Here is a 25,151-nt window from a genome sequence, read left to right as displayed (position 1 = left end):
TTCTCCCTTAGGATAAAGGGAAGTGAGGCTAGCACTGAGCAGGCAGCTGAGTGGCCTCCTCGAAGGAGCATAAAGATGGTAATGCCCGAAAGGCAAGCCAGAGGGGCAGGGCCATTCAGGGGAAAGACACGGGAGAGAACCTGGGCTCTTCATTATTCCGTGGTGTCACATGCTAGCCTTGAGCTAAGCTCTTTTCAGTCGTCATTCCCCACCTCATCTTGAAATCTTGGATATCCTATCAGCAGAGTTCCATTTTGCAGATAGGAAAACTGAGGCTCATGCAGCAACTCTGCTAAGGTTTCTCAACTAGTCATCATTAGGGCTGGGATTCCAACCTAGCTTGGCCAGTTTTACTAGGCTGGGCTACCAAGATGGGGTGAACAGCTGGTTACAGAAGGACAACTAGGTGACCTGCTTCTTTGCCCTCGACTGAGAGTCTGAGAAAGGTACAGCTCTATAACTTCCCCTTCTGCATTTCCCATTACCTACCCATTGCTCTCAATACCCTACACTCTGGGATCACAAAATTTCTGGGTCTGTCTTGGATCTCTTCTGTTGCACTGGGTTCGCCTCTACTTGTGGAACGATCAATGTTCTGGTGACATGTCTGGTGTCATGTCTCACATTTCTTCCTTTTCCTCTTCTTCCAGCTCCACCAGGCACTTGGAGCTTAAAGGGTTAACTGGATGCAGGGGTGTTATCTCCAGCTTAGGGCATTCCCTCTGCAAGGTGATCTGGCTCAGATCTTAAGTTACCTCCTGCCCCAGCCAGCACATCTGCTGTTGGCTCTGCAGGCTTGCTCTCCATGGAGTGGGTCTGCAGCTCAGGGGAATACTTGTCTGCTAGGCTTGTACAAGGAGGCTAAGCCCTGGAGACTGTGGTTTCCCTATCCCTTGTCCCTCATTGCCACCTCCTTTTCTAACAAGTGGGCTCTCTCCTTTGGTTGCCCAAGCCTAGATTCTACCAGGTACATTCATGCTGCTGACCTGGCCAACCTACAGGGCTCTGCAGGCTTCTTATGGGGACCAAAGATCTCACTCAACAATGATCTTTTAAAAGGGACAGCATGGTACCTAATTCCCCAAAATTTCTTTTCCTAAGTGTCCATGCAGGAAACAAAGGTGTCTAAAGAGGACCTGAAAACGTATGTCCCTTGGCCCCTTCTAGACATTTCAGCATCTTGAGAGCCTATGGAACAGGCCAGGCCCATTAGAGCTCCAGTGGAGGAGACAACAGAAGGCTGACAAGAGAGGGAAGCCTTTCCAGGTGTTGTTAAGGTCTTGTGCCCCCCCGCAAGGCTTTAGTGGAAATCCAGGTGTTGTTAAGGTCTTGTGCCCCCCCCCCGCAAGGCTTTAGTGGAAATCCAGGTGTTCTTAAGGTCTTGTGCCCCCCCGCAAGGCTTTAGTGGAAATCCAGGTGTTGTTAAGGTCTTGTGCCCCCCCGCAAGGCTTTAGTGGAAATCCAGGTGTTGTTAAGGTCTTGTGCTCCCCCCGCAAGGCTTTAGTGGAAATCCAGGTGTTGTTAAGGTCTTGTGCTCCCCCCGCAAGGCTTTAGTGGAAATCCAGGTGTTGTTAAGGTCTTGTGCCCCCCCGCAAGGCTTTAGTGGAAATCCAAAGGCAGAGGAGCAAGAAAGCAGCACCAAGGCTTCCTAGGCCCCAAAGGACTGGGACCCAGCAAGCTTTTCTTGGAGCGAGCTAGATAAGAGCAAATTCTGGGTCTCTTCCCAAAGTCCCCCTCAAGTCACTGACATAGACACAGGCACTGTCAATGCTCAAAACCATCCATGCAACCCATCTGAATGCCGTAAAAAAATCAGTTATATGTGAACATGCATTTGGAACTTAGAGCTCCGGTTCCATGGCGATTGCAAATATGAGTCTAGATACTCCCTAATTCTAGTCCTTGCAGATCTGTGTTTGTAACAGTGAGTTGTGGGTGACCAACATCATCACACAAAGCCCCATACACATGCTTATATACACCCACTCTGGACCAAAGGCAAGTCTGTCCGAGTGTTAGCTCAAGCCACAGCTGGCTACTGTCCATTCTTACCTGGAGTGCTGGCTAATGTTCAAAGTTAAAAAACAAAACAAACAAAAGCCCAACAGGTGATGCAGACACCTCTCTGCCCCTTCCTCACTGGGAAGGCTTTCAATTTGCCAAGTTAACCAGGAAAGATACAATCAGAAGAGTAGAAGCTATAGTCACACCTCCCTTGGGTGTTTTCTATTTGTGCTGAACAATGAACATTAGTCAGCTGCTAAACAATGGCGGCATCATGGATGCAGCAATGGGAGCCGACCCTCTGGCCCTCCATCCCAGCCCACCGGCTCAGCTGTGGGCACAGCCATGCTGGCAGCCTACAACTGGGCCCACAGGCCAGGCAGCCCAGGCGATTGCCCAGGTGGACTCATTGTGCAGAGCCAAGCGTCCAAGGAAGGAGCTGGCAGCCTACAACTAGTCCCAGCTTGCTTTAGGGAACCACTGGCTACATGGCCCACATTTGTTCTGGTCCAGGTTGGGAAACCTTGTAGGCCACTGGGCCAGGCCTGCTGGGTCCAAGCTCTGCAGTGCCGAGCCTTCCCTCCAGTCTCCGGGGTTAGGCCTTAAATCTGACTCAGATGCTCTCCAGGAGGCTGCCTGACTAATAGGCTTGAAGACTGCTGTGTTTTACACTGCAAGCCCAGGCCAGGAGAATGGATTCTGCTATAATGCCCAGCCCAGTAAATCCTAGTCCACCATAGTCTTTGAGAAGCAGGCAAGAGGAAAAGCACCCAACAGCTTAGCTCTGGGGGCTTCAAAGGAAAGCACCAGGAACAGGCACTGTGCAGACAGCCTAAAGGGAATGAATGCTGTGGCCTGACAGGTCTTTGCATGGTGAGCTTGACACCTAGGGTGTGGGTTTTCTTTCTAGACCAAAGGTGTGGGGAAGCCAATTAGAGAGGGTGTGGTATAGGTGGGACACCTACTTCCCAGGCAACTTCTCCGCCCCTTCTTCTGGTTTCCAACCCTCTGTAGGTAACACTGACCCACTCCTCTAAGTAAGCCTGCCATCTCAGGAAACAAAGACAGAGCTCCTGGGCCCTTCCTACCCTACCTGTGCTGTCTGCCACATAGAAACATACTTCTCTGTGTACACTTCAAGAGTCAGGTCGGCTGTGTTGTGAAGTCAGGAGTCATCACACACACACACACACACACACACACACTCATACACACACTGGGACCTCCTTCCTCTCCACTTCCACAGTGCTCCCTGTCACAGCCCAGGAGAACCCAGGAAAGAGCAGCAGACTGGCAAATCCCCAGGGAAAGGCAGGGGCAGACAGAAACCCAGGAAGAGAGAGTGAGGGAACGGGGGAGTTCACCAAATGGGCCTCCTTGCCTTCTCAGTCCCAGTCCGAGGGCAGACTGAGTGTAGCCGTACCCACCTGCTTTCCGTCACCTCAGAGGCACACAGAAGCAGGCTCTGTCTAGGAGCTAGGTGAGTCCAGGAACTTTGGTTGCCTCTGCTGCACCCATCCACTGGCCACAATCAGTGGCAGAACACTTAGTAATGCCTCCTGGCTGTGATTCCATTCCGGGCATCCTAACTGGGAGCTGGGCTTTTGGTGGTGGAGCATCTGCTTTGAGCCAGGTGAGTGTCACCTCCAGGTCTCCCTGTTGTTGTGTGGGCGGAGCCTCTAACCCCCAAGGATGGAATTAAACGTGCTCCAACCTCCCCCCCCCCAAACCCGGGAAATACAGCAACAAATAGAAAAGGGTGGTGAGCTTCCTTCTTCACACCCTCTGGCCCTTTGTCCATCCCGGGATTAGGTTAACCCCTAGTGTGCTAGGAATCCTTCAGGCTCCTGGCTCTGGGTTCTGGGGAGGGTTAGGAATTTAAAAGGTTCTCTGAAGCTGCAGGTAAATTCTAGAGGCTGAGTTTCTGTGTGCACTGCATTTGATAGCATCAGTGAAAAGGTGGGTGAAGACCTCCCACTCCCACCCAGGCCACACTGGTGGAAGCTTCAGCATGCTCCTGGGGACGGTGACACGGAATGTCCCCTCCTGGGACACCCCAGGGGGGAGCACTCCACAGCGGTCCATGTCCCTGCTTTCCCAAATTGCTTTCCTGGCACCCACCACTGATGGAGAGGCGCAGTACCCAGCAGCGAGCTGGCTGGCAGAAGGAGGCAGTAAAGGAAGTAAATGAGGCCAGGCTCCTGTCTTCCAGGAGTGCATCCAAGCCACACCTGGACAGTCGGGCCAGCCTCTCCCTAACAAACTGCCCCGCAAGCCTGCAGAACCACAGCGCCTGGGAATCCAGTATTCTTAACGCAGCACCTCATCCTGCTACCCCGAATTGACGACCACCAGCTACAGTCACGCTTTGCCTAGCCCCCCCACCCCCAAGACCGCATCTTGCTAGGACTAGAGCTCATCTTAGGTTTGTTTCGGGAGGGAAGCGGAGGTGGGGGTGGGGGAGTAGACAGATACCCCCCACCTTGACCCAAATTAGTGTCCTGCTGGCAGCCCAGTTGCTTCCCCAGGGACACAAGGGGTTAAATCCAGGCGAGGGGACTCGGTAGGATTTGCCTCCTAAACGCATTTTCCAGTTCATTCCCCAGCACAATATGCCTGGGCCGGTCCCAACCTCCGCCCCCACCCCATCCGTCAGAATGGGCCACCACGGGCCACCCCAGGGTCGGGCGCGGAGTTAACCCCTCTTCAGCCGGCAGCTCAAACCTCGAGGAAAGACTTGCGGGACACCCTCGGGGCCTCTCGGGAAAGTGGGTCATGCGGCCACCTGGCTGGCATGAAGCCCATGGAGCTTCCTCCTGGGGGAGCCCTCTGCTTTAGAAGTGGAGTTCCAAGGCGGAGCCCAGTCCCGCGCAAGGCCAGGAGTTTGCGATCCCCAGGCGCCCCGGCCTCACCCTCAAGAAAAGGAACCGCAGGTGAGCAAGAAGCCGCTTGTGCCGCAGAAGCGGTTCCTAGCGCCCGCTGTGGGGCGGTGTGGGGCAAGAGGGGGCCCCCGCGAGCCCGAAACCGTCTGACAAGAGGCCGCCAAAAGAAATGAAGCCCCCAGCAACCCTCCAAACCCATGGCCCACCAGCTCGGAGACTGACGCCCTCCCCCTGGGGCTGTTGTCTCATACCCCTAGTCGGTGATTACGGCGATTATTTTGCATTTATGTAACACTCAGTGTTTCCAAACTGCTCCTCGAGCTGAGAACCGGTTATTAAATAAATAGAACCCTATTACATATTATTATTTTTGTGAAGAACTGAGCGGAGAAAGTGCTTTCTTGCTACATAGAGACGTGCATCCGATTGCTACTCTGCAGGGCAGGCTGTTCGGCTCCTCAACCCCTTTCTCCACGGTTGCCACCTCCTGCCCCCCCCATCCAAGTGTGACCCAACTTTTCTGGCTCCGTTTGCTCTCTACAACCCAGTCGTACCCGTCATCCAGCTTCCAGTCCCGGGGAGACTCTGGTTGGGTGGGGGGCATGGGGGTGGCAAAAGCGATCCCCTTACCTGGGAAGAAGGCGGCCAAACCGAGAGCGAGTCCCCACCAGCGTCCAGCGGCGCCCGCAAGCCCCATCCGAGCCATCGGAGGGCGGGGGTCCGGCGAAAGGGGCGGCCAGGAGGGCGCTCCTCGCGCTCCAGAAACCAGCCTGGAAGACGAGGGCGAATCGCTGGCGGCCGGCTGGCGCTCGGAGGATCCAGGTCAGCCGCAGCCGTCGGCCGGGGCGGGATGGGCTGTGTGGGATCCGCGCGGCCGCAATCGGGCCCCGGCAGCCGCCGGCTCAGAACCTCGGCAGATGCCCGCCGCAAGTTGCACGAGTCATGCCCCCTTCGCCTCCTCCGCTCTCCTCCTTGCCCCGGTCCCCGCCCTCTTCTTCCACGCAGAGCGGGGCTGGGGAGAGGGACCCACCCCCGGCGCGCCCGGCTGCCCGGCTAGCGCGGCGCAGGCTCCCGGCCCTGGGCGCGCTCACACCCTCCCGCTCGGCTCCAACTTGCAGGCGTCCATGGCCGGCCGTTCTCCGAGGGTGGCCGGGCGGTGCAGAGGGCTCGGGGCCCAGGCGATGGTGTGCGGCTTCGGCGGCCAGCTGCCCTCGAGGCTCCGGGCTAAGCGGTCTTGGAGGAGCGAGGGGAGCGAGCCGGGTGCGCCACGGGTCCCCAAAGCTGTCGCTGCGCCCGGTGCGGGCGATCCGCAACAATGTGGAGCTGCCTGGGAGCCGAGGCGAGCCGCGCTTGCTGCTCTCCCTCTCTTTCTCTCACTCGCCGATCCAGCCTCTCACCCGCTCTCCCGTGATGTCAGCCCGGGGGGAGGGGTTAGCGTTAACCCCCTCCTGGCTCCCACGCGCCCGGCCCAACCCTGGCCCGGCCTCCGGCAGTGCGCCTACACCTCCCAACCCCAGGCAGCTGCGGCTGCGAGCGTGACCGTGGGGGTCCCGCTCAGGCCCCTTCGCTAGCGAGATGCCCCTTGAGTCGCCTTTCGGTCGTGGAGAGGGCCGGAGGGCGGGCTGCCCTCCGCGGTCGCTGACAAAGGGAGGCAGTGACCCCTAGCGGCCGGCAAGGGGGAGAAGCTGCTCGGTAGGGGTGGAGTTAAGATGGGGAGGGGGCGGCCATGGGGAGCCGGATCTGGCATTGTCCGAGCTCCGAGGGCTTTTCCAGCCCTCTTCCCCAACCCTGGGCCCATTTCGCAGATGAGAAAACAAAGGCCCAGAGGAGGGCGTAGAGAGTGCTCCGGGGCTGGAAGAAGCAGAGAACAGTCTAGAACCCAGCTGTCAAAGCTTCTGCCTCCCCAAGATGTGGGCACAAGACAGAGCAGCTTAGCGGAAGACCAACCGCGAAAGCTGTGGAGAAGCAGAAGGAAGGCCTTAGTGAATGAGACCAGGGCACTCGGGTTTCTAGTGAGACTTCGTTTATAATCCTTATTCCTTAAGGGGGTCCTTGTCCCGACATTGAAGCATTCTGCTTCTCCCAAATAGCAAGAAACCAAGTCTGCTCCCATTGCCCGCACCTCGTTTCTGAGCGGTTTGCGGGATTCCCGCGAAAGTGGCCCATCCAGTCGGTGTCCCAGAACGGCCAGGATTCTCCGCCCCATCCTGTTCGCCACCCACCACATCCGGGTGGCTTCATGCCAAGGTGACTGAGCCGGAGGGGCCCTTAGCATTCTGAAGCTTGGACCTTCTGTTCCCCATCCTTGGCCTGGGAGAGGCAGACAGACAGGGTTTCCCAGCCAAGAGAGCTGAGCACTCCCAGCAGGCCTGACCAGACAACGCCCCCTTTGCCCAGCCCCAAGGGCACAGAGGCACAGGGAAGCAGCCACATTCCGATAAAATGTAAATTTCCCTTTCTGAGAGAGTGGGAGGGGCAGGAGGATGGAGGAGGGTGTCACTTTCCCACTACGGGGCTCATGGCCTCGGTCTCCTAAAGAAGTCACTTCACTCACAGGGACACTGGCTCTGTGTAGACTTTTATGTTTCACACGTGTAACTCAGGACCAGAGTTATACCCCCACTAACAGCCAGACCTGGGGATGCATTGCATGGTCCAACAGGAGCTGAATCTAGTTGGGGAGACACAGAAGCAGAAATTCTGAGGAATCATTCACCACAGTGCAGAAGGTTTTCAGAATCACCAGGAAAACATCTACCATAGCCTAGGCTGGGCTGAAGCCTTCTGTGGGAGTGGAGCTCCGGGGCTGACTGCAGATCTCAACCAGACACAGTCCCTCAAGCAACTGGATTCAAAGTAAGGGTCAGCACAGGGAAAACCAGGAAGGTGAGCAACAGCTAGTCAGAATTAGGGAAGGGGACTCATAAATAATTGGTCCTACCCCAGCTTCAGTTTGAGGTAAGGTCAAGTCTGTGAGTCAGGATAATTCCAGGTAGTGGCTGCAGGAGGGTCTTACGCTGGGGAATGCCCTGTTAAATTTAGCAAGTGGTGGCCAGGCTCCCAGCCAGGAATCTCCCATCTGGCTGGCAAGTGCTTTTAAGTTTGCCAAAGCCAAAATGAATTTCTTGCTTGTGCCTGACACATCACAGGAGCTGAATGATTGTGTTGGAGGGGGTAATCCCAGGTACACCAAGCTCTGTCAGTTCTCCTACCTTCTCCAAGCTTGCTGTGGATTGTTGTTCTTAAACGGCCATCCAAAGCTGGGATGGTAGCACACACCTTTAATCACAGCACTTGACAGGCAGAGGCAGAGGCAGAGGCAGGAGGATCTGTAAGTTCGAGGCCAGCCTGCTCTACAAAGTGAGTGCCAGAACAGCCAGGACTACACAGAGAAACCCTGTCTTGAAAAACAAACAAACAAAAGGCAAAGCAAAATAAGGCATACAAAAAAAGTGCGTGTCTTCGGGAGGGACATGACTTCCTGTGGGTGGAGAAGTTGTAGGCAAGTGGCCAAGGCAGTACACTACCTTCTGCTGTAAACACACAGGAAGGCCCCTTGAAGAGGCAGTAGTTAACTGCTGCCCTTAAGGATGGATCATATTTGAACCAACATATAAAAAATTAAAAACAAAAAACAGAAGAGAATTTCAGGAAGATAGCACTATTGTGCAAGACGGTGGAGATGTCTGAAGGTAAGGGTTCTGCCTTTGTAAGAACAGCAAGTGATCTGGTTTGTTTTGCAGTCTGAGGGAATGAGAGAGGGACAGGTGTGTGTAACAGGATTGCAAAAGATCAGAAAGATTTCCTTTGCCGATAGGAAGGAAAATAAGACCAGGCAACTGTAGGGCACAGGGTATGGTCCTGACTACTTTGTTTGTTTGTTTGTTTAAGATAGGTTTCTCTGTGTACCCCTGGCTGTCCTGGAACTCACTCTGCAGACCAGGCTGGCCGAGATCTGTGTGCCTCTGCCCTCCAGTGCTGGGATTAAAGGCGTGGACCACCACCCGTGCCTTGTGCACGGATGACACTATTTCACTTCTGCTCTCACCAGCCTTGTTCCTGTGCTCATGGCTTCTGTGTGGTCCTTGTGATGCCCTCCGGCACAGACATGCATGGCAGAACCATCCAAAGCTGGAAGGTGACAAGCAGAAAGGACTCCTGGGCTCCTAGCTTAAGAGTGGAGACCATAAGGTGGAAGGTGGTGGCACACACTTTCTTTCTTTCTGTTTTCTTTTTTTTAAAGACAGGATTTCTCTATACAGCCCTGGCTGTCCTAGAATTCACTATGTAGACCTGACTGACTTGACTCCCTACACCCACACCCAGTTTAAGAGGTGTTTTTTATTATTTTAGTTTTTTCTTTTCTTTCCCAATCCTAAAGATTTCATTCTTATTTTGTTTGATTTGTATTTGAGAGAGACGGGGTTTCTCTGTGTAACCACCCTGGCTGTCCTGGCTATGGTAGGTCAGGCTGACCTTCTGTCCCAAGTGCTGTGATTAAAGGTATGTGCCACCACCACCACAGGATCTCGAGCCCTGGCTGCCCTTGAACTTGCTATGTAGACCAGGTTGGCCTCGAATTCCCAGATATTCACCTGCCTTCACCTTCTAAGTACTAGTATTATATGTGAATCACCATGGTAAGCTCTGGATTCAAATTATTTTAAAAATACTTATTTTATTATTTTTAACTGTGTGTATGTGCCTGTGAGTGCAGTGCCTGGAGTGACTAGAAGCATCAAAGCTCTTGGAGTTGAGTTACAAGGGAGCAATGGGAACTGATATCATGTCTTCTGGGAGGGCAATATTCACTCTTAACCACTGAACCATTTCTTCAACCCTGGATTCAACTTCTTAAATGCCAGCTCTGGCCCTCAGTAACTGTGTCTTTAGACGATAGCCGTTAGTAACTAAGTATCTTTAGACAAGTTCAGTGTCCAAACTTGCAGAAGCTGTCCCATCATCCTGTAATTCTCTCTTTTGCCTCTCTTGATTCAAATCTGATCCATCCTTCAGGTCTACAATCTTGCCAGCTTAGCTTCCATGTGCCCACCTTCTTGTCTGTGAAACGGGACTAGATGACATACAGGTTTTAGGATTGTGAGGGTTAAACATGGTACACACTTGGAACGATGCCTGGTATACGGAGAAAACTGTTTCAGTGTTGGTCAATGCCATTCCTATAACCTGTGTGTCCACACACAATTGTGTTCTTCTCTGCCAGAGACACATATGCTACATGCAAAGCATGATGCAGGCATTGCATTCCCACTCTGTGCGTGTAAAGTCTGTTTTATTTTGAAATAGGTTTGGATTTACAAAAGAGGTGTAGAAAGACTGAAAAAATGGTTCCATGGTTAAGAGTATTTGCTGCTTATCCAGAAGACTTGAGTTCGATTCCCAGAACCCGCTTCATGTGGCTCACCTGTAACTACAACTTCAAGAGACTTGATATGCTTTTCTGCATGTATGTATGCACACACACACATGTGCACACACACAAGCATAATCTTAAAAAACAAAAAAGATAGTGTAGTTTTTGTTGACCTTCACCTACTTTCCTAAATCTTAATGACTTATATATGAACCATGTAGCAAAATTAAGAAATTAGCATTGCTATGTCTCTATTAAATGAACTAAAGAATTTATTGGATTTCCCCAAGTTCCTCACTAACGTCTATATTCTCTTTATTTTCTCTTCTAGGATCCAAATCAGCACACCACCTGGCATGTAGTGCAAGTGACCTTCTAATGCAAATGACCAGCTCCAAGCATGAGGACCCTCCTCTGAGGCCATTGTCCGGGCCTCAACAGTGCCTGTTGGATGCTGCCTGCTTCAGAAGCCTCACATCCCTCTGCTCTAGAGCTTTGCTTAGGAGAGACTGCACTTTCCTGGGGCTCATCAAATGTGTTTCCTCTGTAAACCCCATCTCCCTTTTGGGTCAGCTACCTTTTCTTTTGGCCTCAGTTCACCTGTGTCAAGTCCTCATGGTAGACCAGGCTTGTCCCCTGTGTCTCCACACAGCTCTTTTTTGGTATTCCTGCAGCCTCATTGGTAATTATTTACAAATGCCTGATCTACTCTAGGCCAGGGACCATATCCCCAGTACCTAGAACACACCATGTACCCACTAAGCACTTAGTGCAAATGTGTTGTCTTCTCACTTGTATCCTGTGTCCCCTTCTGCCCATCACATGCTCTCTCTGGGCCTCACCTTTCTCTTCTGCAGACTGAGGGGGCTAATATGCCCACTGGGTTTCAAGTTGTGTTTTGAGAGCCCTACGATGTCTTTGGGTTCCAGCTCCCTGTTCAACAGAGCCATCTTTAAAGGGCATGTTGCCTTCATCCACTGTAAACATGGACCTTCTGAAAAGTATTTTTCTAAATAGAGTTTGAAAATATGGCTGTTCAAAAAAGTTTTTGACTCCTGACTAATTATTGCACTATATGTTATGATTACATAAAGGTTTGTGATTTCACAATCCCATGATGGTTGGTTCAATTTTTTCTTTTTTCTTTTTTCCCCCCTTAGGCAATAGTGAGCCATTGAAGATTTCTGAACAGAGAAGTGCTTATTGAGAACTGCTGGAGCTGGGCTTTCAGGAGATGGATCTGGCAACGATGTGTGTAGGACAGACAGATGATGATTGGTCAGTGAGGGAGGAGGGGAGCAGAGAGAGTGGGTTGTCATGGAAGCCAGTAAGAATAGAAGAGGATTTAACTGAAGAAGAGGAAGAGGAGAGAGGGGTGGGGGAGCGGGGGAAGGCCACCACCAATAGGGAGCGATTCTGCAGGTACAGGCAGGGATCAGAGGGCTTTTGGAAACAGGGACTGAAGTACCATTGACCTTTGAGAGAATGGTGCTGACCTCCAAGTGGGAGCAGAACCCAGACTCAAGCAAGGGGTCAGAGGACGCGCTGGGGGGGGGGGCGGTGGTAGGTGTCCTGCTTCCTAGAAATGTGGTGTAATGGGTAAACAAGCCGATCAGAAGCATTGAAAGAGCTAGCCAGACACCACAAGGGGCTCACGTTCTCCTTTTCGGTGGCAAATCAAAGGCTACCATGTGCAGGTGGGCAGTGAGGGGCTGGGGAAGCGAGTGAAAGGGAAAACCCTTCGTGGAGTAAGCCTTGGAAGTGCCTTGGAAGTGGGGAGGGGATGGGGCAGGGGGGATGGGGGACCAAGGGTGGAAAAGAGATGAGGCATGGATTTATGAGTGTAGAGAAGGAGATGAACCCAGCAGGGGTAAAGAGAATCTGGGGGACAGAACACAGGAGGGACGAGTAACAGGGTCACCGCTGGGAGGCTGGAGTTACCTGCAGGGAGAGGTTGGAAGGTGGAAGGCTGGAGAGAGTGGAGGTGTGATTAGCATTCTCCAGGCACCACAGGGGAAAGGAGTACACATGAGGGGCATGCCTTTCCTGGGGAGTCAGGACCCAGGGGGGTCTGCTTAGGAGAAGTCGGGTTCAATTTAATCTGGCAAAGACTGCTTAGAGATTGGAGCTAAGAGGCGAGGGAAGGAACTGCAGGTCATCTTCCCACTGAGGCTGCAGCCCTTTCACCAGGAACACTCCTGATGGAATTTTGTTCTGGCCTTGGACATGAGTGGGTTCTCCCTTTCTGGCTCTGAGACCTGATGTGCCTGAGTATGACAGGCCACTCCAAGAGCAGGCAGCTGGTCTTTGCTTTCTTACCTAGTCCAGCCATGTGGGTAGAAAAGGTGGCAACTGATCTTCCAGAGAATAGCCCTGAGAAAGCAGGGCTCCTAGGAGAGTCTCCCCGAGGCAGGCGCTCAGCTTCCACAGGCCCTTTCAGACCGGCAGCTGTTGGGCCTGGAAAAGGCCCAAAGTCAACACAATAATGACTTCCCCTCCCGGCCATCTCCCAGGCCCCTCTGTGTCATTCAGTAATTAGCTAGTAAAGCTTACTTTGATGTGAGGAGAACCTTATGAAATCCCCAAGGTTCCCCCAAACCCTAAAATCTCCTGGCAGGAGAAGATAGGTTGGAAGTGGTATACTGAATAAAAGGTTACCCCATCCAGGGTCTCCAACCCTCAGTGTGAGGTCAGTTGAGGTTGAGGTGTGAGGAGAGGAAGATGAGGATGGCGGAGGAGGGAGAGGAGGAGGAGGGGGAGCACAAACAGAAGCGGGATCAGAAGATGGAATCTCAAGGAGAAAGCATGCCCAAAGCTCTGGCCTTTCTCAGAGAAGCCCCACCTGCTACAGGTACCCCCTTCCCTCACCTGACAGGCCAACATCACCCTAGGCTGTGCTCCTGGGGGGAGCTGGAAACCACAGCCCCTAATTACTGTTATCATCGCCATGGTAGCTGTGGTGATTATGATTGTGCTTCTGTGTCCCTCAGTGCTTAGCAGCATTTAATTATTGTTATTCCTAGAGAGATCACCGCAGAGCTTCCTCATTGCCATGGCTGCCATTGCTCTTGGGACAGCCAGCTGAGTACAACTGCACCCCATCCCCCCCAGGTCCTGGGATCTGGTGTGTTGAAAGGGAACCAAGATGGTTAACTGAAGGACAGCCTCAGATGTTCCAGGGAGCTTCATGCCTGGTGGAACTAAAGTCCGAGGGTTTTGTGTCAGGGTTTCTCATTGTTGTTTTTGAGACAAGCTCATATCGGCTGGCCTCAATTTTACTTTATTTCTGTCTTAGTTAGGGTTTACTATTGCTGTCAATAGACACCATGAGCACGGCAACTCTCAAAAGGAAAACATTTAATTGGGACACTTGCTTATAGTTTCAGAGGTTCAGTCCATTATCATCATGATGGGGAGCATGGCTGCATGCGGGCAGACATGGAGCTGGTTACATCTTGACCAGATGGCAGAGGGAAATCCACTGAGGGAAGCTTGAGAAACCTGAGGGACCTCAAAGCCCACCCCCACAGTGACACACTTCCTCCAACAAGGCCACACCTCCACTTGGGGGCCATGGGGCACTTTAAGCTTCTGATCCTCTTGCCTCCATCCCACAAATGCTGAGATTACAAGTGTGTACCTATTGTGCCTGTTTTCCATATTGCTAAAGATTGAACCCAGGGCTTCATGCATGCTAAGCAAACCCTCTACCAACTGAGCTACACCAACTTAAACCATCCGATGCTCCAGAAAGAATGAAGTGTGGAAGAAAGTGCGTTCCTTGCTTCTGGTCCACATGCCCTCCTAGCATTCGGGCCGCTTACCACCCTGAATCCCAGGGAGTTCTTCTGCATGTGGCTGGAGGCCTTGCCCTGGGTGGGGGTTCTTAAACTGTAGAGTGGCCTCCTGAAGAGAGTCGCACGTGGGTCTGCATGGAGGAGTGAGCTTAGGTCATGAGGAAGGGAAGGATTGGGCAGAGCTTTGGTGACGGGGGCTGAGGGACAAAGATTTTGAGAGAGGAAGGGGACATGTCATCTCCCTTCCAACAAGGGGTTAAGGAGATTATAAGGGGGTGCCTGCTCATTTGGGGAGAAGACTTTTCAAGAGCCATATGAAATGAAGCAATAGAGCTTTTAAGTGCAGAGAAGTGTCCAGGTTGGCTCCCGCCCAGCAGAGAAGGACACACTTGTCCTGAGCACACTGAACTGAGGGTGTGCCTGAGAGTTAGACCTTTTAGACTTGTTGGTCTCAACCTTTCCAAGGAAGGATGGGGGAAAGCCTTGTCCCTCTGTCTGTCTGGCAAGCAAGCTCTGCTGCAGAAGGAATCCTTTGTGGAGGAGATGCCCTGTGTCCAGCTCCCTGCCATCTGACCTAATGAGGGGTGTTAGTGACACAGAGATTCTGGCCAGAAGAGAATCCATATCAGGTTTTTATGGTGTGAAGCAGGAACAACCAAGTGGGGTTCATACTGTATTATAGTTCTCAAAAATAGCCACAGGGAAGGCAATGTGGAGAAATGAAAATAATTTGTGGGTGAAGATTTTTTATTTTAATTTTATTTAAAATTTTACTTTAATATCATTATGAAGTTTCTTTAATAATTTAATTTTTCTGTATTATGCAAAGTGCTTTTCCTGCAGAAATGAGCTCTGGATTATATTTGATTTAGGTTAATATCAATGCCCTGTACTCCTTGAGTACATGCCTCTGGGAAGAGCTGCTCCAGGAAGGTGGCCAGTGGCCTGGGGTAACAGCCAGAGGGTAGACAGTGCCCAAGCAGGTTGAGATTTAAAGGGACAGAGATCATGTGCTGATCTGTTGCTTGGGAGGTGGCCTAGCCAGGGGACGAGAGTGTGATATGGAGTCAGGAGAACTGGGATAGGGTCCTGAATCAGTCATTTGTTAACTGTGAAGTCTGGGGCAACAAGAGTGGCCTGCTCTACTGGTCTGCCTGGGATTGAGGGGATCCCAGGACATGAGACTTCCCTTTGATAAAATGAGGAAGGTCATGGACAAACTAGGAAAAGTCATGTCACCTTCTTTTTTGCTGTTGTTATTTTTAAATTTATTTATTTTATGTGCTTTGGTATTTTTGCCTGAGTGTATGTCTGTGTGAGGGTAACTAGAACAGGAGTTGCAGATGGTTGTGAGCTGCCATGAGGGGGCTGGGAATTGAACCCTAGGCCCCTGGAAGAGTAGCTGCTACTCTTAACAGCCCCTCCTCATTCACCTTGATGAGCTACTGGACCTCTCGGTAGCCTCACTTGTGAGATGGTGCTGATGACTTGGAGAATCTCTGTAAGTTCACTGCAAGCTTCCTACTCTGGGAGGATGATGGTTACTACTGGGCTGGGGATGGGTTTAGGAGGAGGGAATGGGGAGAGAATGGTTCTCCCTGGCCATAGCTCAAAAAGCTTGTCTGGATTAACACCAGCTTTTATTCATGGGGACCAAGGACGTAGCTCAGTGGTAGAGATTTGCCTATCGTGTGAGAGGCCCTAGGATGAATTCCTAGAACCCAGAAAAGAGCTACAGTGTATATATCCCTTTCCTTCCTGGGAACAAAGTCTAATAGGGTAGGTGGGGATCAATAAGGAAGTGGCATCGTAGGAAAATAAGGAATCTGTGGGAATGTCATCTGTGTGGGACTCGTTGCTAGTCTAGGAGATTGGGAAAGGTTAGGAAGTGTCCTGTAGAGGTGAGCTAAACCCTCTGAGGTTGAACCTGGAAGCCGAGGCAGGAGGCCCATACGATGGACCCCTGGGGGTGGAGCCTGATGGGACTCTGTGCTGCAAGGGGGCAGGGTGTGGCTGTGAGAGCTCAGGAAGACTAGGGTTGAGCAAGTGGAGAGCACGAGGAGGGGCTGAGGAGACACATGCCTCCATGAGTGGCCTTTGTGTGTTGCCTCCCGAAGTCTAGAGTGAGTTTCTAGGGCAGCCAGGAGCTATGGTAAGGCCAGTCCACTCAGCAGCCCCTCACCCCAAGACTGCTCAGACACTGCTTTGTCCTGTCATCTCCAGGTCCTTTGAACATGGCGGTGCTGGCTCTGTCTTGTTCTGAAGGCTTTTGAGCCTTTCCCATCTGCTGCACACCCCTGTTGCTCCTAACCTGGTGCACGAATCTACACCTTCCTCTGGCAGGGGTCCTGCCACCTTCACAGACATCGACCTCCTCCCAAAAGTACTGCTGTCACCACATTGTATCTGCCTGGGCTGGATGGCTCACAGCTGGAGTGCTCATAGCCTGCCAGGGGCTCACTCAGACCAGGCAGCTGGTAGACAAGGAACAATTTTATTAATCAATCCAGGAGTGGAGAGGGGGGTGTGCACCCTTATGCACACACACACACACACACACACACACACACACACACACACAAGTGCATGTACCCAAGTACCTGAAATTTATGTTCATATGTGTACTGAAGTTCAGGCAAACACATGGAGGCCCTCCCTGCCAGTTGGGTGAGAGGCATAGACTTTCAATTGCATGGGACTCATCTGAGACATACCTCTTCCAACACTGGCATACCTGTGTCAAAAACACCATCATACAGCTTCAACAGATGATTGTGTAATGTGTTGGTCTGTGGGCCTTCTCCTTGAAGACACATCACAGAGGTTAGAAGGAACATCCGTACCAATGCCTGGCACGTAGGAGTTTTGTATTGTATTTTAATGCAATACCATTAACTACCATTATATGAAGACACTTTAGTGTGTATGCGCGTGAATACACGCACGCGCACACACACACACATATTGCCTGGTCTATTGCCTTTGGAAGCAGGTGCAAATATGAGAACTCCACCCATCCCCAGAACAGGTAGGTACACTTCTGTGCACACAAACAAGCCCACCCTCAGTCCTGCAGCCAACACTTCCTCTCCCTGTTGCACTCTCATCAGCAATGATAGTCGCAGCAAACTCAGGTTGGGTGATTGCTCTATATATTTCCAAGGCCTTTCAGGCCTGGATTCTCACTGGGGCCTTATAGCAGCTCTTGGGGTAGGTGGGAGGAACAGGCTTTATTGTTCCACATTTATGGCTGAAGAACCAGAACCAGAACCAGGGAGGTGAAGTTCCCCATCTGGGAGGCAGTCAGCCATCAGATGGTGAACTTCTTGGTAGTGAGCTTCCTAAGGTCCTTGGATGCCAGTTTGATAACTTCCAGCCCTCATTATGGAAAGCAGTGGCCAGGGCACTGCCTGCTGGAATCTTGATTCCTGGTCAAAACATTTCCCAGAGTCAACTCAGGCCAGTAGAGAAGTGGGAATTGGAGGCTGATAAAGGGAAACTGCCATCATTAGAAATCCCATAAAGTCTCATTTACAATCCCTGTCAGATGAAAGGAGCAATTGAATGTGTTGGAGGGCAAAAAGCAAATACCGATTTCCTTTAGGACACCCAGCCTCATACAGCTGATCCCAGAGGCCCCGGAAGATGGGGGGGGCATTGCCCTCCTTGGGCTCTCCCCAGCTCTGCATACTTCCTTGCCCTTCTGTCCAGGCTGTCTGTGAGTCTCAAGGCTCTGGTTCATGGGAAGAAGGAGTAAAGGACAAAGAAGGGATGTCGCCTCCCTTAGAGTCCTCCTTTCCATCACACTTTTGTTAAAATGAAGAACAGTTTGCAAGCCCCCAAACACCTGCTAGCAGTGTTCTCTGAGGCCAGGCAGGATCTTAGACCCTTCACAAGGCCGTGAGAGGAGCTTCCTTTCAAAGCCCAGTAGGGAGGTAGCCTGGTGGGAAGGCAGGGAGAGGGACTATCACTGCTGCTTCACTCTGGTTGGTCAGTATAGTAGACATCAGTTTCTGTAAAATGGGGCCCAGAGGGCCAGATGAGACGAGATGTGCAGAGCCTGGTAAGGTGCCTGGCACACTGCTGACCCCCCAGTGCCAGACCCTGCCCTCTGGGTTGCCAGCTTCCTAAGGAATGCCTCCACTGACAAGGCTGGGAGGTGGCCTGGTGAGAAGCCTCTGCTGAGCATGGAGGGCACCAGCCTCCTGGGTGTGCCTGATGGGGTTGGGAAGGAGGGGGGAGGGAGGGGCAGGGAGGAGACATCTGTTTGACACTCTTGTCAGCATCCGTTACCTGGTGTGTATTTTCCCAGGAGCTGATTACATTACAGCATGTGTTGATAAACATTTGGAGTCGGAGCAGAGGGAACTGAGTAGAATGTTAAGCTGATGGTGGCGTGGTCAGGAGATTCCGAGAAAAGGGCTGCCTTGAAGAGCTGTGAGAGATGCTAAGCATCTCAGCCGAAGACTTCTTAGCCCGGCTGGCCCTGTCGCCTTCTCATCTCTCCCCTCTGATGTCCCAGCTCTCTGGTGCAAGCTGTTTAGTCTTGGCCTGGAATCGGCCAGCACCAACAGCAGAAGAGATGTGGAGCCAAGGCTGCCATGGATCCCAGTCCTCACTCTGCCAGGGATGGTCTAGTGCTACTCCGGGCCAGTTCTCTAACCTCCCTGAGGCTCAGACTTTCTTCCCTGCAGTGGTCTTAACATCCACTCCAGAGTGGAGTAGAGGCTGAAGGAGAAGACATTCACTATGCCTTGCACATGGAGTCGGGATCTGCACTTCCTGTTCCAGTTACTGAGGAAGACAGCCACCTCAGCCTAGATGGTGACCTTCTGAATGTCAGGCAGCCTTTTCCATCTCAGCCTCGACCTAAGAGGGGCTTGCATCTTCCTGATGCAGACTCCCCTCCTTCCAGCCCTGGCTGGGATTGGAGTGTGCAGCCTCTGCTGAGCATGGAGGGCACTTGTCCCTGGAAATGAGTGCTGAGGGCTTTCTCCCCCAGCTCGTGAGCTCCGGAACACAGACTGTCTTCCAGGTCACAGAGCTCTGGGTTTAGCTCAGGCCGGCTGGGACACGATAGCCCACTGGAGGTCCGGAAGGTCTCATTCTTCTCTGGGTCTGAATTCTTCCCTGCAGTGCCTTTAGCTCTCTCCAGCAGCTTTCCCCCCATACAACCTTGGGTGACCATCGTTTCCTGTGTGCGACTCTAGTTTCCGAGGTTGTGACCTTGAGGATAAAGGCTTTTAGATCTTCGAGGAAGTGTTACTGTCCCTCTGTCCAACTTAATGGACATGTGCAAGCACAGGAACGAACGAGTGACCTCGTGAGTCTGGCTTCCTATGTCCCTCTCATTATGTGCCCACTGCTTCCAGGTGCTCCAAACGCCTTCCAAGCTGCTGGGCCTGCCCCCAAATGGGCTGAGCACAGTGGGGCCAGCGCCACCTAGCGGTGCGGGGCACGGGGACTGCACGTGCATGGGACCATGGATTGCTCATCACTGTGGGACCAGGGCAGTTCCGAGAGGCTCTGGCCACTGCCTGGTTTGGTTTTGAATTCTTTGCGTCCAGAGAGGGCATAGACTTTACCCGACGAACTCTTCCCGGGTTGCGGGGGAGGGGGCACCTCAAGAGCAGTAGGCTCAGTCCCGCGCCCCAGTGTCCCAGAGGCAGCCTTGTACCCCTCCCCCCACACTGTCCTAGCTCCCCTCCTCTCTGTGCCACAAAGAGGCCATTGATTGGCAAGAGTCGCCAGGCTATGGTAGGGAAGCTGAGGGGACAGGCGCGCACACACACACTCACGTACACACACACATTTACGTACACACTAGCGCGTGCACACACATACACACACGCACACACACTCACATACAATGCCTTTTTGCGCACCCGTCACTCTCGGGGACGGCATAGTGGGGATTCGGTATGGAGGAAGAGATCTGCTTCGCGATTCCAGGTTCCTCGCCCCACCCTCCACGCCTCATTTTTGAAAGCGCTTTTGGATGCATCCCCAGCGTTAAACCTCTATTCTGGCCAGCTAGCCACCCCCATCCCACCCCTCCCGCGCCGGCTCTATACTCCCTGCAAAGCTCTTCCGTGGCACTTAGGGGCCCTTTTAATACCCGGCCAAGCCGATACTGTTAGGAAAGAGGAACCGCTAGGCAGCTGTTGCAAAGACAAATACGATGCGGCAAAGCCTGTCGGCTGCTGTGGCTCACCTGGTCCTCCCCAGGGATGCCCAGAAGGCTTTGTAAAGGAGGAAGTCTTGAGGCTGGGCGAGGTGGGGGAGCGGAGGAGAAGCTAGGAGGATAGCTGGGGCAGGGGTCCTTGATGCCTCTTCTACCCCTTTAATTGGGAAACTGCCAAGGCTTAATTAAGGATGGCACAGGATTTGTGCCCGACTGTGGGGCTTTCTGACCCTTCCACAAAGGACTTTGTGACTTGGGTTGGGATAGCAAAACATCAACATTCTGGGTCCCAGGAATGCCTGGTTCCCTATAGGTTCATCTACATACCTAAGGAGCTGGACTTGTTCCTGGTCCCCGCGGCCCTCACTGCCTCCAGCTGGGCAGCGGGGGGGGTGGGTGGGGTGGGTGGGGTGGGGGGGGGGGGTGGGGCAGGAAGCTGGTTGGGGTAAAAAGAGCTGTGGGAGAGATAGGGCACAGGCTCCTGGACAAACCCCTTGATCCCTCCCTCAGCTCCTGCTGGCCATCTGCCATTGATGTGTACACAGGAGTTGGCTGGGAGGTGCCTGCTGGCTGGCATGGTTTATAATGTGTCTTCCTGTTATCCACAGCCACTGTGGAGGGAGTATCCTAATTCATAAGCAAGGATTTCCTCATGTGGGCGCTGAGAATATGTCACAGACTTTCAGAGTTGGAAAGGACTGCACACACACGTGTGCACACGTGCGCGCGCGCACACGCACGCACGCACACACACACACACACACACACACACACACACACACCCCTAGACTCCATTATTCCTGGTGATTGGAAGTTCACTTCGTTCCCAGATGGCCCTATCCTGCTACAGGTTGGAATGCTGAATTGGAAACTGCCAGGTTACCTGGAAAATAGCTTCACCCCCTCTGCAGGAAAACAGGGCCATGACCACAGGACCAGGAGCAGGTGCCAAGAAACTACTTACTTGGAGGTAGTGACAAGTAGAAGTTACTGAGGCCTGCTACCAGTAGGGTGCTGTAGGAACCCATGTTCACACCCAGGATGGTCATAAAGGGGCGACTGAGGAGGAAACCGAGGCCTAGAGACTTACCCAAAGTCTCATAGCCAGGAAGTAGCTACGCTTCGATTCAAAGCCAGAAAGTATGGTTCTGAGTCTAATCAGCACTCTGTCTGTCTGTATCCTAGTGCTATGGACAGAGACAGGAGACTCGTGTTCAGAGAAAGACAGACAGCTAGGGAATGAGTGAGCAAGCTCACACACTTGTCTGTGTTGCCGGAAGCAGAGGTTAGTGGGTAAGAAGGAGTCCTAGGTGAGAAACTATGACATCAGGAATTGCCTCCTCCCCCTCCCCCTCCTCCCCGTGGCTTCGCCTCCTCTTCCTTTTCCTTTTGCCCTTGTTCAGGCACAAACCCAGGGCTTCATGCATGGGAGACAAAGCTCTATCCCTGAGCACGCCAGCCACACCTCTCTCCTTTTTACACCTCTTCTCTGTATCCCTCTTTATCTACCTCCGTCATTGTCGCCTTCATCTTAAGAACAAAAAAACACTTAAAACAAATAAACAAGAAAGGTCTCCCTCTGCAGCATAAGCCGGCCCGGAACACACTTTGTATCCCAGGCTGACTTTAAACTCAGGGCAATCTTTCTGCCTCTGCTGCGATCACAGGCACCACCATGCCCAGCTAAACTGAAATTCTTCCTCATGTACTCTCTGAGGTTTTCCCAAACCCAGTAACTCTACCTGGGAGCTGACAGGCCGAGCAAGATGCACTAGTCTACCCAGACATTACGTGTGTGCGGACTCACTGAATGTGGTTGGTAGATGGGAAATAAATAGGGGGCTCCATATTTATGTCCACGCCAGCCACAAGTTGGGCTGTGCACGGTTCAGGGAGCTTTATGTTCAATTTTATGTCTAGACAGAGTTTGGATGAGGTTATCACTTCTCTAATTAGTGCAGGAAGGCTTCCCCAGGCACTGCTTTAGGGAGCTCTCCTGCTGTCTTGGCTTTGCCATCTGTCCCCAAGAGTAAGACTTGGGTAGAGAGGGGCAAGAGAATGAACGATGGAATTGTAGTCAAGATCTGTCTTTTTTTAACCTTGGTTTTGTCACCAGATAGCCACATGCCCTCCGATAAATTATACCCTCTTTGGGTCTTCACATCCTCGTTTGTAACATAATGGGGTGAGTTGATTCATTTAGTGCGTATGTTTCCCAAAGTCTGTCACACAGAACTACTCTTTCAGCCTGGCTTCCTGCAGGTGGATCTGGAATTGGGGGTGGTCTAAAGAGGGCTTATGGCAGATGAGGTGTGAGTTGGGGTTAGAACAAGGGCAGTGGGAATGGCACTGGACTTCAGAAATAAGGGCACTTGGGATACAGAGGCCACCTAGGCTGCCAGTGGCTCCTGCCGGGGGTGGGCCCTTTGATGGACCAGTGTGCCCCATGGAGCACCAGTGTCCTCACGGTCCCCTCCCCACCCCCACCCCGCAACCTGGCTCACTTCTGCTCTGCTCTTGCCAGAGTGGCTCCCACTCAGCTCTCTTCTGGAAGAGCCCTGGGGTTTCTAGGGTTCCTCTTCAGTGGGCATTTCCTTCTCTAAACCCTGGATTTGGGGTCTATTTTAATTACTGTTCTCCTTCTTGTGAGAAAATACCATACAAAAGCAATTTAAGGAAGAAAGTATTTGTTTGGGCTCACAATTTGAGGGTGCATTTCATCATGGTGGGGGAGGCATGGTGGCTGGAGTTGGTCACATTGAGTCCATAGTCAGGAGACAGAGAGAAATGAGTGTTGATGCTCATCTGGCTTCCTCCCTTTGCCCTTTTTATCCAGTCTGGGATTGCCCTTTTTATTCAATCTGGGACCGCAGTACATTGAATGATGCTGTCTATATTCATGGTGGGTCTCCTCAGTAAAAACTTGTCTGAAAATGCCCTTCCAGATGCTTCCAGTTGTTTCCTATGTAATTTTAAACCTAGTCAAGTTGACAATGCCCTGTCAACTTGATACTCAAACACATCATTTTAAAATCATAACATTCTACCATGGTCCTCAAAGCTTCATGGAAATCTTATAATGAATTGTTCCAAGTATCTTCTAAGTCTCAAGGCAATCTCTTAACTGTGAGTTCCTGTAAAGTAATAAAAATAAAGTTAATATACTTCCAATACACAATGACACAGAATAAACATTCCCATTACAAGAAGAGAGTCTCAGAAGTATACCAAGGAAAGACTGAACCAAAGTAAGCCTGTGACACAGCAGTGTAAACATCAAACCTTGTAGCTATGTGGCATCTGGGGCTATGGTGGCATCAGCTGGGCTCCATTGTCTGTGTGCTGCCTGTCTCCTTAATTCTTCTGCCTGTATCACACGTAGCTATTCTCTCAGCTTGGATCCACCCAGTATCTACAGCTTCCCTCAGCAGATGTCCCACATTTAGGATTCCCCCAAACCTGGGGTCTTCACTGCAATCTGAGGTCCATGTCTGCAGTTTCATGCGATTTAATAAGGCTTTTCTTGTCAGGGAATCCTACCCTGCTATTCACTGTGGTCTCAACAACTTTCTGGAACTTTGGTACAAATCGGCATGATCTTGAAACCCCTGCATTTTACATGCCGGCAAAACTAGCACTGTATGAATGCTGCTGCCAAATTCTACCGCCAGCTTGAGGTGTATTCTGATTAGGTTTTACCATAGCACTTTCACAGATTGACCTGGAAAAATGCTTTCCTGGGTGATTTAATTGTTTTCCAGCAGGGAACCCTTTTCATGACATTCCCATTTCAGGCTCTCTTCTTATAAACTGATTTGCATTTAAGAGCCTTTAATTGAGGGAGGGAGAGTGTCTTGCTCTACGGGGCTTATTTCCTACACCAGATCAGAGCATGAAATTTATCTTTAATGGCATAAATCTCTATAACAATTAAAGTTGCTTTCTCTTCACTGGCCTTCTTTGCAACTTTAAACTTGCTCGTACTCTTTACAAACTGAACATTTTCCCTTATATTTTTGTTTTCTCTCATTGTCTATCTGATTAAGAGCAGTGGGTAGTAGTCATGTCACAGCCTGAATATTATGCTAAATTGAAATTGCTTCTAAAATCAGCCTCACTTGAAAGTATAGGACACAGATGGAATGTCTTTCCTAGAATGTAACACAAATAGCCTGTAATCCAGTTCTTAATGGAGTCCCTGTTTTCTTATGAAACCTTGGCCTGTGTTTCCTTGGACAATTTCGGTCTTTCAAATCCATAGCAGAATGACCTATTAATCTCTGCTTATAGTATCTAGGGTTTCTTTAGCCCAATGCTCCAAACTCTTCCATATTTCTCTCATAAACCAATTCCAAAGGCCTATGAACTATATTGTTAGGTCCTTCAGAGCAAGACCCCCCACTCCTGGTACCAATTTCAGTTGGTTACTTTCTTGTTGCTATGATGAAATGCCTAAATTAAGCAGTAGTTTAAGGGAGGAAGCGCATGTGAGGGGGGTAATTTCGGCTCATGTGTCTTGAGGGTGCAGCCCGTCATGGCAGGGAACAGCGACAAGAGTGGTTCTAGCTGTGATAGTAGGAGCAGAGGCAACTAGTCATGTTGCACCCCGAGTCATGAAGCAGATAGAGATGAATGCTGATGCTCAGCTTTCTGCATTTTTTTATTCAGTACTGGACCCAGCTCATGGGACAGTGCTGTCCCCATTCTTTCTGGGTGAGCCTTGCCTCCTCAGTTAACATCTTTGAAAACACTCTTACAGACATGCCCAGAAATGTGCCTACTAGGCAGGCTATTTCAAATTCCAGTCCTGGTTGGGTATAGTCCTAGATATAATCCTGGTACCCAGGAGGCAGATGAAAGTAGATTTCTATGAACCTGAGGCTTAGTTTGGTCTACACAGTGAGTTCCAG

The 25,151-nt window shown here is 51.4% G+C and overlaps 1 protein-coding gene and 1 long non-coding RNA gene across 2 annotated transcripts in view; one reads left to right on the top strand and one right to left on the bottom strand.

Moving 5' to 3' along the window:
- Positions 1–6,509, bottom strand: part of LOC101826699 (nectin-1) — a 63,174-nt gene extending 56,665 nt beyond the window's left edge. The window contains exon 1 of the mRNA XM_040729751.1: positions 5,517–6,509. Within this exon, the coding sequence (XP_040585685.1) occupies positions 5,517–5,592 (76 nt within the window). The 5' untranslated portion in view covers positions 5,593–6,509. The remainder of the gene's footprint in view (positions 1–5,516) is intronic.
- An 86-nt stretch (positions 6,510–6,595) lies between these two features.
- On the top strand, positions 6,596–11,326 carry LOC121133425. Its single transcript, XR_005870256.1, has 3 exons — positions 6,596–7,133; positions 7,549–7,742; positions 10,592–11,326. It is a non-coding gene; the product is annotated as an uncharacterized LOC121133425 (long non-coding RNA).
- The last annotated feature ends 13,825 nt before the right edge of the window (positions 11,327–25,151 follow it).

The sequence above is a fragment of the Mesocricetus auratus genome, unplaced genomic scaffold (assembly GCF_017639785.1).
Source record: "Mesocricetus auratus isolate SY011 unplaced genomic scaffold, BCM_Maur_2.0 Super-Scaffold_100022, whole genome shotgun sequence".
NCBI classification, from domain to species: Eukaryota; Metazoa; Chordata; class Mammalia; order Rodentia; family Cricetidae; genus Mesocricetus; species Mesocricetus auratus.
Note: the sequence above shows the minus strand (reverse complement) of the source record. Positions and strands in the feature narration are given on the sequence as shown.